Source organism: Saccopteryx leptura, chromosome 11 (assembly GCF_036850995.1).
Source record: "Saccopteryx leptura isolate mSacLep1 chromosome 11, mSacLep1_pri_phased_curated, whole genome shotgun sequence".
Classification (NCBI taxonomy): Eukaryota; Metazoa; Chordata; class Mammalia; order Chiroptera; family Emballonuridae; genus Saccopteryx; species Saccopteryx leptura.
Window position 1 is genome coordinate 10,912,647 of NC_089513.1, and position 19,186 is coordinate 10,931,832.

Consider the following 19,186-nt stretch of genomic DNA (forward strand, 5'->3'; position numbering starts at 1 on the left):
AACAAATGTACATCGTTTCTGATTGCTGGGCATTTCTGAAATAATAGGCAGAAAAATCTGGAAGAAGGCTACACCCAAGACTGCACTGTGTGGTCTCCTCCTGAGACGTAGTCATGCGCCATGACTGGACTAGAAACTCAGATGTAAGCTCGCAGCAAAGCTTCAAGACTAGAAAAGAGAAGACTTAAACTTATGAGTGAGAAAAATAGTGACTTGGGGTGACGCACAAGTCCTCACTAATGTGAGACAAAATTTTGAGTGGGCAAAGGTTAACCCTAAGGTGGAACTCCCCTTTGCAGGATGCCTGGGCATTGTGATCTGCCCATTGGGGCTGAGGGGAGGGTAGAAAGAGAGGGCAAACTAATCCAGCCTTGTAAAATTATTTCATTCAGAAGAACAACTAGTGACTAGATTGGGATCTAATTGCAGGCTCGGTTGGTCCTAGAATCACGCGTAGGATGCGCATGTCCTGATTCAGATTAAGTTGAGATCTGGCAGTGTGGACACCTTGATGAAATTAAATGACGCTTTAGGCAGATTATTCACCTCTGCCTTAGTGTGCTGCTATGGTCTGTCACTTTATTTTTCAAGTAATCAATTTTGCACTACCTGACTTGCCTTCTGTGTTTAGAAGATTGGCTACTCTAAAAAGAAAAAAAGAAGATTGGCTACTCCAATTGAGTTAATAAGCTATACATACACTGAATGAATTACAAAAATACGTTGCTGGATTATATACTAAAATGACCTGAGAATTTTGGCTGAGCTGTGTCTCAAAGTTGACATCAAAGAGTAGTTGTGGTGTGATGGGAAGAGAGCAGATTTTGAAGTTAGTGATCAGGGCTAGAACCCCAGTCCTGCCACTTAGAAGGTGACACGTGATAAAATACACAAGGCCCTACACAGAAAAGTGTCTAATGTAACTCGGTGATCATTCCACATCAGCACATACAGATTATTTAAACTAATTAATCCCTTACTATTAGACATTTTGGTTGTTTTCAATCTTTAATGCCTTTAACTTTAAAACAGTATTTTAGTGAACCTTGGTTTAAGTGTTTCAATGCAAACAAGCATGTCTATAATAAATTATAGAAATGAAATCGTAGATTGAAGAGTACAGGGAGAACATAGATTCATATATCATGTAGCAATACAGGTTACCTTTTTGCTATGGTCATCTTATTTAAAGGTTTAGTAGACAAAAATCAGTATTCTTACTATTGTGACTTAATAAAGGATACAAAATGCAAATATTCATCTCTAAGGACAACGATAACATGTGACTAGAGATTCGGGTGGTGCATTCATAACTCTCATCATTGCACATTACATTCTTTGGTCCACCGTCCTTACTCACACATCTACTCCTAAAAAAATCAGTTCTCACCATGATTGTAAAAGAATGCTTATATAAGAAGGAGCTCTACTCAGAAACAGAAAAATTAGGAACTTTAAGACTGTTGATAGGTGCTTTACTAATGATAATTCTACTTCCATACTCACACAAAATACAAGTTACCCATACAACGCAATATAAAACTATTGGTATAAAAGTTTTGTTTACTTGAAACATGCTAAATATATTCTAAATCACAGCTGTGTAACATTATACTAAAAATTATTAACTTATTCTAAGATTTTCCTTCCAAACAGAACTGATCCTCATGGTTACAAATGGCAACAGGAGACTGAGAATAGATAAACTGGTACATATGTAACCATTAGTTTGTGAGCAAAGAGTGACATTTTTTGCTATTTTTTTGGTACAAATTTACTATATATATATATATATATATATATATATATGATACTGATATTTAATATAAGGTAACTGGAAAGGGTAGGACACAGCCAGACACTAAGAAATAACTTATGCAAATATAATTTTTGGTTCATACATGAGAATAGATGGTATTTCATGTCCCTAAAACACTAAACTCTTTTCACACTGTATAAATTATAGGATTAGGTGCCCATTAATGGTGGTCTAGTAGAGTCATTTCCCAATACAAAATGTCTGGTTTTGCCATAACTGATCACATGCAAAGTTTGACAAAGCAAGTACATACGGTTTCACTTGCTTTTTAAAAAGGAAAGTGCAGAAGATGACACCATATAACCACCATACAATTGACCTGGTAACATTTCTTATTTAAACTTCAAACTTTTAAAAGAAATAATACTTTTATGTCCCTAATGTTTCTATCCTCAAAAGCAATCACAATACCCACTGTAATTTAACACAGCAATGTGTGGTGATGGATTTAACTAAACTTGTAGTAATCATTTCACAATATATACATATATCAATCATTATGTTGTACACCTAAAGCTAATGAAATGTTATATAAATTATATGTAAAGAGTTGTAATAATGAAACAAATACCCATATAAGGGAGTTGAGTGAAACAGATTGATCACAGCCTTATGCAAATCCCAAAAAAGTTAATGAAAGAGGCACTGCATGCAAAATATATGCAAGTACCAAAACACTACTTAAGTATCAACAAGTGTATTTTCAGTATCAATGATTTAAGAAATCATAATTCATCATCAATTCCCACGGTAGGTATTGGCAGAAGCCAGTAAAAACAACTAGCTATAAGAAAAAAAAAAAAAGGTTAATATAAGGGTGGGCAAAAATAGGTTTGCAGTTGTTTGTATGGAAAATAATACAATATTAATATAGAATAATACAAGAATAAACTGTTCTGCGTACTCACAACTGTAAACCTACTTTTGCCCACCCTATATAAGCCCTTTCTCATTTGAAATTTGTAATTTAGGTTGAACAGTGTATTTTCAGACCAGGCTAAATGTTCTTTTTCAGTTCATCATCATCATACAGCCATGATGTTAAAAGCCATAAAAAAACCAAATTAACCAAACTGAGTTTTGGATCTAAAAATACTAATAAAATAAAAATTATACCCATTTCTGCAAGGCTTGTTTCCAACCAAGGTTTTTAAAAAGCAAACAAGCATACATTTTGGAGACCACCCTTACTTCCTTGTTTGAAAGTCAGAAAGTATCATTTTAACTTTTGACAAAAATAAGGTCTGCTCTCCCTGATTAACACCCCCCTATCTAGCTTCCTTTTAGTCAAAGTACCACAATGGCTTAAAAAACATCAACCTGCATTTTTACAACCATCCAAATGGAAACAATGAAGTGGAGAGCCGGATAACAGTAAACATGTTCCCAAAAGATGTTTCAAACAAGGCAAAATATAAAATAAACATTAACTTTTCTTTAACCTCACTTCCTTTTCCTTTCCTCACTCAGGAAAAAAAGTCTAAATTTGGCCATATAATAAAGATTCTATTTAGTCAAACTTTTGCCCATCCTTGATGGTCAGATTTGAACTTTACTTTCTCCACAGGGCCATTTCACTTCCATAGTCAAGGATGATGTTTCTGTGTCTGAACGTTGACTCGACGATCTGCACCACAGAAGATGCTCCATAGCTCTTTCATGAACTAGTCTCGCTCCCCAATCAAGAACATGCAATGAACATCTTCTGGATCTCCATAATCCTTAATTACACAAACTAAAAAATGTATTGATCAATATAAAATACTGCACACCAACTACATTCACAAGTCACTGTGTTAAGCAGTGAAAATATCTGAAAAAATTTCCACAAGAATTAAAAAGAATTTTGAAAGTACTGGAAAGACACAGGCAAGAAAAATGAGTTATACAACGAATAGATTAAGCAACGTATATAGTCCAGAGCCAGGCGTCCCCAAACTACAGCCCGCGGGCCGCATGCAGCCCCCTGAGGCCATTTATCCGGCCCCCCACCGCACTTCCGGAAGGGCCACCTCTTTCATTGGTGGTCAGTGAGAGGAGCACTGTATATGGCGGCCCTCCAACGGTCTGAGGGACAGTGAACTGGCCCTCTGTGTAAAAAGTTTGGGGACCCCTGGTCCAGATGGTAGTGCAATGCTTCATTCAGCTAAAAGTAGTGGATCTAATGACTTTTAGAAATATTCTGTTGATATTTTCTCTTTAAGAAGACAGAGGAAGCACTAAGCCCAATGCCAATTAGGAACTATTCTGTAAAGTGAAAGAATTGGGGACTTCAGCAGATTGTAACTATGACACTTAGTACTGGTGATACCAGAAAATGAACAACGAGCACAATGAGATACATACCCTTTGAGAAAAGGTAGGCAGGATCATGAAACAGAAAATTTTAAAAAGAAGATGACTCAGAAAGATTGTAATCTCACAAGTAAAATTATCACATTCAATCATAAGTGACTGCCTCCAGATAACTTAGTTGATTTACAAAAATTTGAGGGCATGGTAAATACCCTGCCTAAAAGAAATCTACCACTGAAAAGCATAAGTTACTTGTCTTCCTCATTTGACCACCTACTGTATCTACTGTATAAAAACTAGGCTTAGCCTAAGAAAATACAGTCCCATTTTGATCAGAGCTTTAAGGCTTCATTCAATGGAACCAGCATAGCTGTGGCTAAGATACAGTCTGGTCAGTGCCAATCATCAACATAGCCACAAATTTCATCTGATAATCTAAAGAGAAAGCAAAACAATTACTAAATGGAAGTTATTTTGGCTCAGTTGGCAAAAAAATACAGGGGGAAAATATATAAATAATGTGTGTGGTATAGTTGAAAAGTAATATTAAAGATTTAATTAGTTCATTAACTAGATCTAGTAAAAACATTGTGATGAAGCTACAACAATTTATCAAACAGATTTTCTCAGAGAATTCGGTAAAAGTAATTTGAGTTGACAGAAATTCTTCCACTGAATACATCAAACTTATAAAGCTATAATTCTTTTAATATTTGAATGTTTTAATAATATGGATTACTCTTCTAGTCAAGCAAAATAATTAAATCCATAAGAAGAGTCCTTAAAGTATTTTAAAAGCACTACTATATAGTATTAAGCTAGGTCAACATACTTTGAGGTAAATAGTTCAATACATCTTGCAAAATTAAATTGTTTAGACACCATTAAATAAAGAGAACTACTCCCAGAAATGGCTCAGCCAGAGAAGTGGGGTGAGGACACAGATGATCCTCAGTTCAATTGGGAGATTTCACCAAAATCAAAACCCATTTACATGTGGGAATCAGGGGAAGGGAGACTGCAGCTTAGAGGAAGATCATCTGAAAACATGCAGATTGTTCTTGTGTTGCATATGTGACTGTTGAAATTCTCCCAATATCGCTTCTCGGCCTTTGGGCTAAGATCAAGTGAAATTCTCCCAATAAAGTTTTACAACTTTCTTAAAAATAATAATAATAAAATAAACTATTTCTGATTACACATTTATTATTCTGAAGCTTTATAAATTTTCAGATCAGACACACAAAATTTATTGGTATAGATCAGGGAACCTGATGGCTCGCGAGCCAGATGTGGCTCTTTTGATGGCTGCATCTGGCTCGCAGACAGATCTTTAATAAAATAAATAATAACGTTAAAAATATAAAACATTCTTATGTATTACAATCCATTCATTTCCTACCATTCATGTTCATGGTTGCGGGTGGCTGGAGCCAATCATAGCTGTCCTCTGGGACAACATTAAATTTTTATTGGATAATACCTAACGTACACGGGTCATTGTATGGCTCTCACAGAATTACATTTTAAAATATGTGGCACTCATGGCTCTTTCAGCCAAAAAGGTTCCTGACCCCAACCCCTGATTTAGATAATGCATACTATCAATCTTTTTACTGTTAATAATCAATCAAAAAGTTCTTACTAAGTATAAAATCATAACCCAACTAGCAACAATCAAAATGCTAGATTGAATATAAAGGATCTACAAAACAAGAAGTACTCAAATACTATAGAAAGATTCATCCTTAGAATTTCTTTTCTTTTTCTTTATTAAATGAGAGGCAGGGAGGCAGAGAGGTAGACTCCTACATGTGCCCCACAGGAATCCACCCAGTAAGCCCCCTACCAGATGCTCTGCCCATCTGGGCGGTTGCTTAGTTGCTCAGCAACTGAGCTGCAGTACTTTAGTACCTGAGGAGAGGCCATGGAGCTATCCTCAGAGCCCGGGGGCCAACTTGCTTGAACCAATCAAGCCATAGATATGGGAAGGGAAGAGAGAGAGAGAGAGAGAGAGAAAAGAGGGAGGAGGAGAGGTGGAGAAGCAAATGGTCACTTTTCCTGTGTGCCCTGACTGGGAATCAAATTGGGACTTCCATACACCAGGCCAACGCTCTACCACTGAGCAACCTGCCAGGGCCATTGGAATTTCTAAAGTATAATTTGTGTGATCAAGAGCTTAGTCAAAATCTTCTAAACATGGTATTAAGCATGGTTTTACAGACTCATTTTAGCATCTGTTTTCTAACTGTATTAACATTAATAAGCATTGGTATTTGTAGAACAGTACATTTGCACTGAAACTGTAATCAAGTTTGCTGTAAATGTTTGCATATTTAGAATACATAAAAATATTTCTTTTTTATGATACCTTTATTAAGAGTCCTGCCATCACAAATATAAATGTAAAAGCTGAAACTATAAAACTTCTATAAGAAAACATACAAAAAATATGCAACATTGGGGTAGGCAAATATTTCTTATACAGAACACAAAGAGCATGAATCATTAAAGAAAAATTTGGTTAATTGGACTTGATGAAATTAAAAACCTTTGTTCTTAAGACATGTTGTCAAAAACTGAGAAGGCAAACCATACTGGGAAAAATATTTACAAAACACATATTGACAAAGGACTTGAGTCCAGAATATATAAATAACTATAACTCAATAACAAAATAAAAACAAAACAAAAAGCATGCTACTTTAAAAAATCAGAGAAAGGACATGAACAGACAGACATTTCGCAAGCAGGTAGATTAATGGCAAAAGCTCACAAGGAGCTCAACATCTCTAGTCCTTAGAGAAATGAAAATTAAAACCACATGACATCACAACTCTCTTAGTAGAATAAGTTAAAAAGCCTGCAATTACCAAAAAAAAAAAAAAAAAAAAAAGAAGCCTGCAATTACCAAGTGTTTGGGGCATATAGTGTATAAATTGGAACTCTCATACACAGGTCATAGGAATTTAAAATGGTTCAATAGTTTCTTATAAATTTAAATACATACTAACTATATAACCCAGCAAGTCTATTTCTAGGTATCACCCAAAAGAAATGAAAACATATGTTCATGCAAAATTTGTACAAGCATGTTCATGACAGCTTAATTCATACAGCCCAAATAAATAAATATGTCTAACAGAGGAATGGATAAATCAAAAAAGGAATGAATTACTAATACACATAAAAACATGGATGAATTTTAAAAATATGCTGAGCAAAAGGCACCATACAGAAAAGAACGTATACTCCATGATTCCATTTATAAAATATTTTATTTTTAAATTTTTATTTATTGAGTTTAGAAACAGAAAAGAAGGGGGAGAGGGAGAGAGAGAGAAAAACATCAAGTTATTGTTCCATTTATTTACATATTCATTGGTTGATTCTTTTATGTGCTCTGACCTGGGATTGAACTCACAGCCTTGGTGCATCAGGAGAGATTCTAAACAACTTAGCTACCCAACCAGGGCTCACTTAGATGAAATTTTAGAACAGGCAAAACTTATAGAAATGGTTCTCAGTTAAAAATGTTGACCTCCACTTCCCTGGATGATGTTGGAGACATGTCTGGTTGTCACACTAAGGGGGATGGGATTGGTGGCGGTTGCTATGGCATCTGGAAGACCAAGAGGCCACAGAGCTGTTATGCATTCTTAAATATAGTGCGTGCACGTGTGTGTGTGTGTGTGTGTGTGTGTGTGTCTGTGTATCACCAGTACTTAAAACAGGTGCAAAGAAATGAGTACAATAGGAAAGCAGAGGTGCACATGAATATTTGATTGTACTTGTTATTTTTTTTATCACAGGATTTAAGTCATTTAAAAAACTATAAAAATGTATAATGCAAAGGCAATTAGAAATAAATTTGTACTCAAACATTGCTACAATATTTAGTCTAAATTATAAACAACTATTTCTACAGAAATTTTCACTATAAACAGGGATATCAAGCCAGAATAAGGTAGAATTAAAAGGTTTTGACATTCTTTTTTTTTTATTAAGTGAAGAGGTGGGGGAGGCAGGCAGACAGGCTCCCACATGGCCCAGAGGAGGATCCACCAGGCAAGCCCCCTACCAAGCGATGCTCTGCTACTCTTGTTGCTTAGCAACCAAACTATTTTAGCACCTGAGGAAAGGCCATGACTGCAGGAGGGGAAGAGAGAGAGAGAGAGAGAGAGAGAGATAGATAAGGGGAAGGAAGGGGAGAAGCAGATGGTCACTTCTATGTGCCTTGAATGGGAATTGAACCCAGGACTTCCACACATCAGGCTGATCCTCTACTGCTGAGCCAACCGGTCAGGGCATGGTTATGACAATCTTTTAAATTAAATGAAGTTATAAAGTCAGGATAAGGCAGAACAGCATAGCTGATGCAATTCAATTATGGTCAATTGACTAGGGACTGTACAAAATGTAAATATATGTCCCTGAAGAAGTGACTATCTAATCAGTCAAAAATTATATTGCAGACGAATCAATTACAAAAGTGTTCAAGGCTGTGGCTGAAGTTTGAAAGAAAAAAGCAACTAAGTAAGCATGGGGAGTATGAGAAGCATTTACAAAGAAGTCATCTGAGCTGAGTCTTGAGGAAGTAGCGGAATGTGTCATGTGAAAATCATTACTGTATTAGACCATTTAGAAATCTTCAAACAAACCCCAAACCCCAACTACATTGTGTTACACTGTTCTGTTACATTTCATAGTCTTCAAGGCCAGCAATGAGAAATCTCTCAAGAGAAAGATCATCTACATGTTGAGTAAGGAACTTAAACCAACTGAGAAAATTCCATATCCAAGAGGGAAATCGACTTAGGATTCACCTTGACAGAAATGTACCCTTTGCACTTTCACTACATCTAAGTGTGGCATTGTAAGTCTCTGGCACCATTCAAAAGTATGAAGACAAAAAATAGTCAACTAGGCTACAATTTAAAAACTGTATATTTAACACTTGTTAGTAAATTCCAGTTGGTGTAAAGTAACAAGAGTAAAATATACCATTAGTAAGAGAAAAGCTAAGATGTCTTCCAAAAGGGGATACTGGGAATCCAGTATACATCCTTGAGAGCACTTCTTAAGCCATAAGAAAAGCTTATAAATACTTTATGATGAATGGGGTAAACAATTCCTTTGTGCTGCTAAAAGTTTTAACAAGGTAAAAAAGCAATTTTCTAACTTATGCAGAATAAAAAGGCTGCGGTGCGGTGGGGCCAAGAGATAGCGGGCAGAACTTTTTCTGCCTACCCTGCACTTAGACTTCCTGTAATTTTGGAAACTGCTGAAATAAGGCATCGAAATTGAATTAAATTGCCTATATGTAAACAGAACACATTTTAAACAAGTGAAAACCCAGGGTTTTTTTTTTTCTTTTCTTGTTTTTGTGTGACAAAGTCATCCCAAAAACAAAGGATCTTTAGTGAATCTGATTTTGAGGACCAAGCAACACTATTTCTTATTCTCTTTCTCCCTGGACTTTCAGTCAAAGGATTACTACGAACAATTCAGGAAACACTATTTCCTAGTAGTGACGATTGAGGAAATTGGAGAAAAAGGAAAAACGATTAAAGCGATGAGCCAGGGTTCAAGGGAGCCAGCCGTCTGGAGTCCCGTAATAGCAAGTGAACTAGAAACGCTGGATATTTTTATAGGTAACCGACACCAACAGGGGAGCCAGGAGCCCGTGCAAGTTCAGCCAGGGGATGGAGGAGGCGGGCGGAGCGAGCAGTCACTGCCAGAGATCCTTTTGTGCCCCCGCAAAAGACCCCCGCGCCCTGCCACTGTCTCCCTAAAACGTTCACGACACTCAGTCCCCGCCCGGGAACGCCCTCCCCCACAACCAGAACAACCCCACGGGGGAGACCCGCTGCGTTCACTTACTGAGCTGGCCCCCGCCCGACGTCATGCTCGGCTCCCGACCTCCTGTGCCTCCGAGGCCGACGGCTCCCGGGATCCCCGGCGCCCCCATCCCCGGCGGGGTCCCACTCTGCCTCTCGAAGTTGCCGGGATTGGAGAAGTAGTCGCGCAGCCGAGGCAGCTCGCGGCCGCTCTCCAACAGCTCGGTGTGCAGCTCCAGGGCGGTCAGCAAATATTGATCGCGCAACAGCTGGGCCGCGATCGCATCAATTGACAATCGGGCCGGGGTCTCCCCACTGCCCCCTAGGGCCACTGTCGCCGCCGCCGCCGCTTCCCCAGGGAGCCCCGGCCGTGCACTGCTGCCTAAGGCCACGGGATCCTGGGGTGACAGCGAGTCCGCAGAGCCAGGATCAAGGTCGCCCCCGGAACCCAGCCGAAGTCCTGCCCGCCGCTCCTCGGTTGTCGCTACCTCGTCGTCATCCTCGTCCGAGTCACTGAGGAACGGATTCACGCCGCCGCCGCCACTGCCAGTCCCTCCAGGCACCATCGCCGCCATCTTATCCTGGCAGGCGTGTGGGTACCTCCCTGACTGGTTCTGACAGGCCTCAGTCTCAATTCCCCCGAAGCTTCAGCGGGCACTGTGCACTTGCACAGCCCCAGCTTGGCCACGTCCCGCCTTCCCACCTGGAGACCAGGCGTAGGCTCAGAGGCAGAAGGTCCGGATGCAGCAACACCCACTCTTACAGAAGCTGCTGCACCAGCAGCCCGGCTCTGCAGGCGTCTTCCTGGTCTCCAGTCTCGCGAGAATGTAATTTGTCCTGTCCCCCACCTCTCCCCGCCCCGTCCTGCGCCCGCCCCGCCCCGGCCCCGGCAGTTCCAAACACCCGCGAGCGAAGCCGCTCTCGGCTCAAAGGCAAAAGCCCGCCCTTACTCCTGCTTGATTGGCCAGAACGATAAGAAAGAGGCGGGGTTACGGAGGACGGGTCCTAGAATTATCGCGAGAGCAGTTACTGACCAGGTAGGTGTCAGGGGGCGTTTCCGGGTGAAGATGCGGTTTACAGCCCTGACTTAGGCACGTCCTTCTGGCTCTACTTTCAGCGGGCAGAGGAGAACTCTGCCAAAGAGTTGGGTACTGCCTTCGGCTGAGGAGGCCTCATTCCTGGATCAGGCCGGGCCGGGATAAGCCTCAGGTAAAATCCGGGAACCGGTGCACAAAAGCGAGGTGCCACCGAAACAGGCCCCCACGCCCGCAGACGCGCCGTTTCTTGATCTCGCGCTTCACATTTTCATTCTATTTGCTGTTGTTAATCGGTGACATTTTCCCTGCAGGTGCCAAAGGCAGTAGTTAGAATTTGGTCTCGTTTCTCTTCCTTCTCTTCCCAGCCACGTGCCTGCTTGCCTTGGAGGCCTGACAACACTGGGGAGCGCCGCCTCCCCTGGACTTAGTGGCGACGGCAGGTGGGGTGGGGCGTGGGAAGCGCCGAGAGAGAATGGAGAAAGGATTTGGTTAGATCTCTGCGTACCCTGATAGCCTCCACTTGGATAACAAACTGTCAGGGGCTCAATAAACACTCAGAACTTAATACATAATTTGCACCACAGGGACCCTTCAAAATAATCCCATGCAGTCCCATCAAGTAGAGAAATAAATTTAAGCCTAGAAACGTTCTTTGACCTGGTCAAGTCAACGCCACTCATAAATATTCAACAGAACTAAAAATCACTTCTCTTAACATCCGGAGCCATTCTTCTCTCCCTGTTCCTTGCAGCCTTTCCATTTCGGCTGGAATTCAGGTACTGACAGTGAAACAATTATTTCAAAACTTAAATGCTTTAGACAGTTTTGATTTTCTTTATCAAATGTTAGCATATAAAGTAAGTATAACGAATTTGGAAGTGCAACATTTATCTTTTATGTCATTCCTTGATTACCATCCGAAGTGTAAAGGAGGTATTAGTTTCTGGCCAACAGTATTAGGTGGTATTCCTAAGTGCTTCTCTTTTCTTCACACATAAAATGCTACTTATGCAGGTTTAAGATTTCCTTTCTTTCTGTATAGTTTCCTTTAAGCACCAAAGTAAATAGGTAGCAGTAATTATGTTATCAGGTAAGTTACATATTACATCCAAGCAGTAAAGTATCCCCTTTAGCTCTGTGGAAAAATTAAAATAGAGCATTCTTAGGTCAGGTTATTGGTTTACATGCAAAGGTATGCCAAGAGTTAAGTGTAGGCTTTAATTTCAGTTTATTCAGGCTTAATAAACTAAAGTTTTCGTTTGAACGAAGCTTTGAGTTTTTCTGTTTCTGCCAGAAGTATTTTTGGACATTGTTGGTGCTAAGAATATGAGATACTTTTTATAAAACTTTAATGCCTAGTGTTTGAATGCTAAATATTTTTCTGTGACATATATTGAAGAAAAACATGAAAAAAATCTCATCTTAGGAAAATATTGTAGTATTAAAAGTAACTATGAAGCTAAAAGTAACTAAAACAGGATAATGTTGTATCCTGTTACATATTTCTTGGCAAAAGAATTGCTAATTGTTATTGTGATTGAGTTTGCCAGAAGGACTGAAAATGGAACCAATTTCTGGAATGGAGGAATGGGAAGGATTAGGAATGACATGGGAAGGGTGTGGTTAGAAATGGATAGTTTATATACAGTCTTTCCATCTCTGTCATGGGGAATTTGAGAAATTTCCTGCGCTTAAGGTGCCTGGAGAGGATTGTTCTTAGCAGGTGGAAGAGTCTAAAATCGTATCCTAGTTGTGTTTGCAGTGAGGCCTTTACTTCTCTCCTCTCACTTCATTCCTCTACCTGTCAAGGGGATAATGGAAGTACACAGAATTAGGGGTGTGCTTTTCACCGTGCCTGGTGTTTAGTATACGTAAATGTTATTACAATCAGTTATCAATGAATGTAATATTAGTGTATATTGAAAATATTGCAGAGGGTTTTAAAAATAAAACAAATATGCACCAGTTAGAACAATTAAATGAGTCGAGCCCCCAAAAACATAGCTTTAATTTAGGGTCTACTTCTAAAATACAAGTTTAACATAGATTTAAAATGTTTCCTCAGAGAGTTGTAAGAAATTGGATGTGGGTTCTTCATGACTGGCTTCCTGTGCAAGTCTAGTTTCCTGATGCCACTGTGTACCCTACAACCATTGGCTTGTTTGTGTGACCCTCCCTGCCTTTAGCGAACCAACTAGCCAGACCTCTCCATAAGTACTTGGCTTTTCTACAATATAGAAGTTTACATATCAATTTAAAATGTTTAAGAAGTAGTACATATTAGGTTTTAATAATTGTTGAACTGTACAACAGTTTATTGTTACTGCCTTGGGAAATTTTTCTACTTAGCAAGATTTGCATCAGTGTGGGTCCTTACAGCTAATGTTTCATTGAATAATTAGGATAATCATTGAAGTTTGTATCTTAGTGAAGAAAATGTAACAGATTATGTTTTCAGCACTTCAGTCTTTTTTGCATGCAAAAAAAAATTTTTTTTTTTGGCTTTGATAGTCTTAAAATAACCACAGGTAAAATTTTAAATGCAAGTTGTGGTTGACTCAGTTTTAGAAATACCTAACATTTTATTATTTTTAATGTGCAGTAAACATTCCATGGGCATAAACTTTAATTGGTACCTGGATATGTGTCTTTTAACATTTTTAGTAGTTATTCATTTATTTTGACAGGTTTCTAAGTGATTGAAGCATGACAAAGTTTTCTTTTTTAGTATATCTGAATAAAATTTGATTCTGTTTGAAGAGAAATGTTAATAATATTGCTTAATATACATATGCCGGGCAATAATAAAATAAGTAGTATGTGAAGGATGATATTTTGGAATCACTACAATTTTATGTATAAAAGTTGTATGTGTGCTCTTTTTCTTTTTTTTTTAAGTATCCTGAATCTTCCCAGTTTCTGTGTCTGTTCTGGAGGAATAAAAAGAGAAGCGAGGCAGCCTCTAGTGGCAGTAGTGCACATTGCATGTACCTTTGAAATGATCATTCTCAACATTTATTCAGTCAACGTTTGAGTCCGTACTAAGTGCCTAAGACGATGATGAGTGCTGGAGAAGCCCTGCTCTGATGAGATTATAGTAAGTGTTAGATGCAGACAGCAATCTAAATAGTCAAAGGTATAGCAATGTAATTATAAGCTGAAGTAAAAGTTTTGGTTTCTGAGTTGAAGAAAATTGTTTCCCTATACAGCATATCAGAGGCCTTAAAGATGCTCATAGCCTTTGACTTTGTGATTGCACTAACTGGCAGTATATTAAACATATCATGTGAAATGTCTGAGAAGTTAAATAAAAACTACATATACATTTAGATTTGTCACACTGACTTTTAATAGTAAAAAAATGGAAAAAACCTCAATGCTTAACATTATGGGGTGATCAAGAAAATTAAGATTGCTATTATAAATTAAAATTGTTGTTATAGTTGCTTTTAATCTGCAGAGATTCACCAACAAAAGCAAATTTTAGACTGATTTGAAACATTCTGTGGACAGTTTGAGCTTGGCGGTTAATGGCAGACTGTCTTACTATGTTATTTAAATGTTTCATTTCACATTGCTTAGTTTTCCCTCACTAAGTTATTTGTACACTCATCAGATCATTAGATCTGTGACTGTGTCTTCGTGGCGTTCTTTGTTATATCCCTGCACACAATTATGCACATAATATGTGCACAGAATGTTTTTATTGATTGAATGAATGTAACCTTCTGCTGTCTTGTTTTGGTGTTTAGGGAACCAAAGTGGTCCCTTAATGAATGCAAGTTTTCTGAAGCACAGATGAAATTTAATTACTTTTCCTTTCCTATAATTTAGCTAACTGGAAAAAAATGCATATTGTCTGCTCAACCTGATGATGGTTGAGAGAAGCTAGAGGCCTCCCGAGCTGGTAAGCAAAACTAAAAAAAATCCACACACATTCAGACGATGTTAAATTCTGAGAATATTGATGGTTGTCAGTTGGGCTGCCAAGGGCACCATGAATTATATTTTCTCTTTTATACAGGATTTGATTTGACTGAACCCTAACTCACTTTAGGACTCATTTAGTTCTATTTTTTTTGACCCAATATTAGTTTTTAGGAGCTTAATGTTCATTTAATTTTAATATGAGTGGTTTGTTGACACTCACTGCTTATTATACTTGAACAGCTTCTTTTTGCTTGAGTGTGCTTCAGCATTTATTTTATTTCCGTGTCATCTCATTATGAAGTAATGTTTATTGTTAGCGCCATAAATGACGTTGTGAGCTACATCATGTTTTAAAATATGTTCCATCTACATGTAGTCATCCAGATGTGTGGAAATACATACCTGCAGTAAGGTTTGCCCAAATTTCACTTTGTCCCTCTTTCAGTGTTCCTTGAGGATGAATTAGTTCCACTGGACATGCTTCTCTTCTTTATCGTGGGACTGCTCATACACGCAGTGTTCTTCGCCTCCATCTTTGACATTTATTTTACGTCTCCTCTGGTTCACGGGATGGCTCCTCAGGTCACGCCGCTGCCTCCTCCAGCAAGGAGACTGGTGCTCATCGTGGCTGACGGGCTGCGGGCGGACGCGCTCTATGACTTCGAGGACAATGGCAGTCCTAGAGCACCATTCCTCAGGTAAGCGTGTCAGCTGGACCAGAGACACCTCTGGAAAAAGTGTGATCTGAACTGATCAAATCATTTCTCCCTTTATATCTGATTCAATGGTTTTCAGACCTTTTACTTATTATGTATATACTTTACCGAAATTGGTTTTACTATGGGGTAAGTTGATACTAAAAGCATCTAAACCAGTACTTGTACTTTTACGTAGAGCATCTTGAGAACCCAGCAGTTGTTAGGAAAATGTTACCAGTGCAGCGTTTTCTAGGAGTGGCCCTGCTCGCCTTTCACCTGCGTTGGGAGTGCCGGTTGGTGGGTTTGCTTCCCCAAATTCTTCAAATCACTATTTAAAGAATCATTGAAAGATACCGTTTAAAGATACTATTTAAAGAACCATTTAAAGAACATTGATACATTTTAGCAAAAGAAACTTTCAAGTACAGGAAAGTTAAGGAGATTATATAGTGAACATTTGTATACCTAGAGCCTAGATTTAACAGTTTTTAACTTTTTTATATTTACATTCTCTCAATACACACACTCACAGGCTTTTTTTCCCCTGAATCTTTTAAAAGCAAGATATTGTGGACTCCTAGATACAGAGGAAAAAAACTGCTGGTTGCCAGCTGGGATGGGCGTTGTGGGCTGGATGAAGATGGTAAAGGGATTAAGAAGTACAAAATGGTCATGGGATGTAGGATACAGCGTCGGGAATATGGTTAATAATATTGTAATACCTACGAATGTTGCCAAGTGGGTATTTGACTTATCCAGGGTTCTTTTTGTAAATTCTATAAATGTCTAACCACAATGCTGTACACCTGAAACTAATATAAAATAATACCAGATGTCAACTGTAATTGAAAAGTTTTTAAAAAAATAAAAATTTGTAAAAGACATGCCTAACCACTTCAGCACATATCTATTAGGAACAAGGACTTTCTCCTGCATCATCACACCTAATAAAATTTAACATTGATAGTATTTTATTGTGTTTATCAGTTACTTATTATGTAGCAAACCATTTCAGTACTTTGTGGTGTAAAACAACAAGGGTGTATTTTGTCTCATGAGTCTGTGTAGTGGTTGGGTGGTTCTTGTTCGTTCCCCTGGGCTCGCTATGCTACTGAATCCACTGATAGCAGGGCTGGGACTGGGCTAAATTGGGATTAGGAGGATTTGTTTCCTTCTTAAATTCTGACTCACTTTTTTGGTTTTGACTCCTGTAAAAAGTCTTATTTTGGCCCTGGCCGGTTGGCTCAGCGGTAGAGCGTCGGCCTAGCGTGCGGAGGACCCGGGTTCGATTCCCGGCCAGGGCACACAGGAGAAGCGCCCATTTGCTTCTCCACCCCTCCGCCGCGCTTTCCTCTCTGTCTCTCTCTTCCCCTCCCGCAGCCAAGGCTCCATTGGAGCAAAGATGGCCCGGGCGCTGGGGATGGCTCCTCGGCCTCTGCCCCAGGCGCTAGAGTGGCTCTGGTCGCAATATGGCGACGCCCAGGATGGGCAGAGCATCGCCCCCTGGTGGGCAGAGCGCCGCCCCATGGTGGGCGTGCCGGGTGGATCCCGGTTGGGCGCATGCGGGAGTCTGTCTGACTGTCTCTCCCTGTTTCCAGCTTCAGAAAAATGAAAAAAAAAAAAAAAAAGTCTTATTTTTCCAAAACCTTGACAGAACATTTCATTGTAGTCTATGTTCACTTCTCTTCTGTAATATCTCTTAGGAATATCATAATGCATGAAGGCAGCTGGGGAATATCTCACACACACGTGCCCACTGAATCCCGGCCCGGTCATGTCGCCCTTATAGCTGGGTTTTATGAAGATGTCAGTGCAGTTGCTAAAGGTATTGTCTCTTTAGACAGTTTTTTCACATGGGAAATTTATTATGTAAATAGTGCTTTTTTAACACTGAATCATGACCCAAGGCAAAGCATGTTTTGAGATACTTTTGACAATATTTTAGCAGGCCTTACATAAACACACAGTGGGATTGATTCAAGAATGAAGCTTTAGTCTTGTATCATCCTATACTATTAAAAGAATGTGATTGGATGGATCTATGGTTTTCCTAGATGTTAACTCTCTAAAGTTCAGAATAATTATTTTCATATGAAGTTACTTATCTGTTGTAAGCTTTGAGAACTTGTGGCATGATACATGTAACAAAATCTATTATTACTTTTGCATTTGTTGTGCAGTTAATCCTCATTGTTATTATTTGAAGATTTCTTTAGGGGCTATACTAATGCCTCGCCATGTATATATTACTATTTTTATTATTTGCTTTTTTTCTCAATTACTTGAAGGATGGAAGGAAAACCCTGTAGAATTTGATTCTCTTCTCAATGAAAGCAGGTACACATGGAGCTGGGGAAGTCCTGATATCTTGAATATGTTTGCCAAAGGTAAGAGTCATTGAATTTATTTCCTCAGATAGTAAATAAGTTAATAAATCAATATGGTAATTTTATATATACTAACTATATCATTAATTTTGAGATACATGTTTTAACATATTTAATGTTTTGAATATGGAGGTATGCTGCAATGGACAGACATGGCAATTTGATTTTCCCTTCTTAGTTATACTGGAAATGTTGGTGTATATAGCTGTTACTGTCTCGGGCTCAGTGAAATGATACATGGTTCTGACATCCAACAGCTTACAGTTGTGAGCAAGTTAGATAATTTCTCTGAACTTTAGTTTGCCTTTTGTAAATATGATTATTTTTATCTCATAGGTTTGTTTTTAGTATCAAATTAGATCATTCATGTGAAACATTTAGTGGAGTGCTTCTGTAGCTCCTTATGATGATGTTCATATCTGGTTCATTTTATATTGATAAACTATTAAGTTGATAAATAAAATTGAAAAAGGAAGCTGGTAGATCATCATGTAAAGATTCTTTTTTTTTTATTAAGTGAGAGGCGGGGAGGCAGAGACAGACTCCTCCGTGCACCCAGATGGGGATCCACTCAACAAGACCCCTAATAGGCGAGGCTCTGCCTGCTGGGCAGCAGCTCCAGTCCTTGGCAACCAAGCTGTTTTAGCACCTGAAGCCAAGGCCATGGAGCCATCCTCAGTGTTTGGGGCCAATTTGCTCATTTGAGCTTTGGCTGCGGGAGGGGAAGAAAGGGGCGGAGGGGTGGAGAAGCAGATAGTCACTTCTCCTGTGTTTCCTGACCGGGAATCGAACTTGGGACTTCCACACGCTAGGCCAATGCTCTACCACTGAGCAGGCTGGTCAGGGCCATAAAGATTCAAATATTAAAATTTATGCATATGATTCCTGTTTTTATATATTCAAGATCTTGCCATTTGGATTTCTTGGCTTTGTTTCTGTGTATGAATCTGCAAGATTTAGAACATCTTTTATTACAAAATTTATTTATATTTCTACTTAAATTTTATGTCATTAAATGCCTTTTAGTGGAAGCAGAATGATTGGTCATTTCCCTTAATGAAAAGGTTTTGTGGCATTATACTTAGCCACAGGTAATAATTATAATAATCGGAATTATTATTATTATTTTTATAAATAAGTTTTTATTAATTTTAATAGGGTGACATCAATAAATCAGGGT

The 19,186-nt window shown here is 38.8% G+C and overlaps 2 protein-coding genes and 1 non-coding gene across 12 annotated transcripts in view; 2 read left to right on the forward strand and 1 right to left on the reverse strand.

Moving 5' to 3' along the window:
* RELCH (RAB11 binding and LisH domain, coiled-coil and HEAT repeat containing) overlaps window positions 1–10,755 on the reverse strand; it is a 93,850-nt gene extending 83,095 nt beyond the window's left edge. For all 8 annotated transcript variants that reach the window (XR_010747351.1, XM_066352229.1, XM_066352228.1 and 5 more), the window contains exon 1: window positions 9,998–10,755. Coding sequence is in view for 7 of the 8 variants with exons in the window: in XM_066352229.1 (XP_066208326.1) it covers window positions 9,998–10,529 (532 nt within the window). In the remaining variant the exon portion in view is untranslated. The remainder of the gene's footprint in view (window positions 1–9,997) is intronic.
* LOC136383692 (U12 minor spliceosomal RNA) lies at window positions 180–325 on the forward strand. The gene has a single exon (XR_010747495.1). It is a non-coding gene; the product is annotated as a U12 minor spliceosomal RNA (small nuclear RNA).
* A 167-nt stretch (window positions 10,756–10,922) lies between the features above and the next one.
* The window catches only part of PIGN (phosphatidylinositol glycan anchor biosynthesis class N), a 97,906-nt gene continuing 89,642 nt past the window's right edge, over window positions 10,923–19,186 (forward strand). The window contains exons 1-6 of one of the 3 annotated variants that reach the window (XM_066352761.1): window positions 10,923–10,991; window positions 13,890–14,088; window positions 14,826–14,898; window positions 15,367–15,619; window positions 17,323–17,444; window positions 17,908–18,006. In XM_066352761.1, coding sequence (XP_066208858.1) covers window positions 15,399–15,619; window positions 17,323–17,444; window positions 17,908–18,006 — 442 coding nt within the window. In that variant the 5' untranslated portion in view covers window positions 10,923–10,991; window positions 13,890–14,088; window positions 14,826–14,898; window positions 15,367–15,398. The other 2 variants (XM_066352760.1, XM_066352759.1) reach the window with 2 other exon arrangements.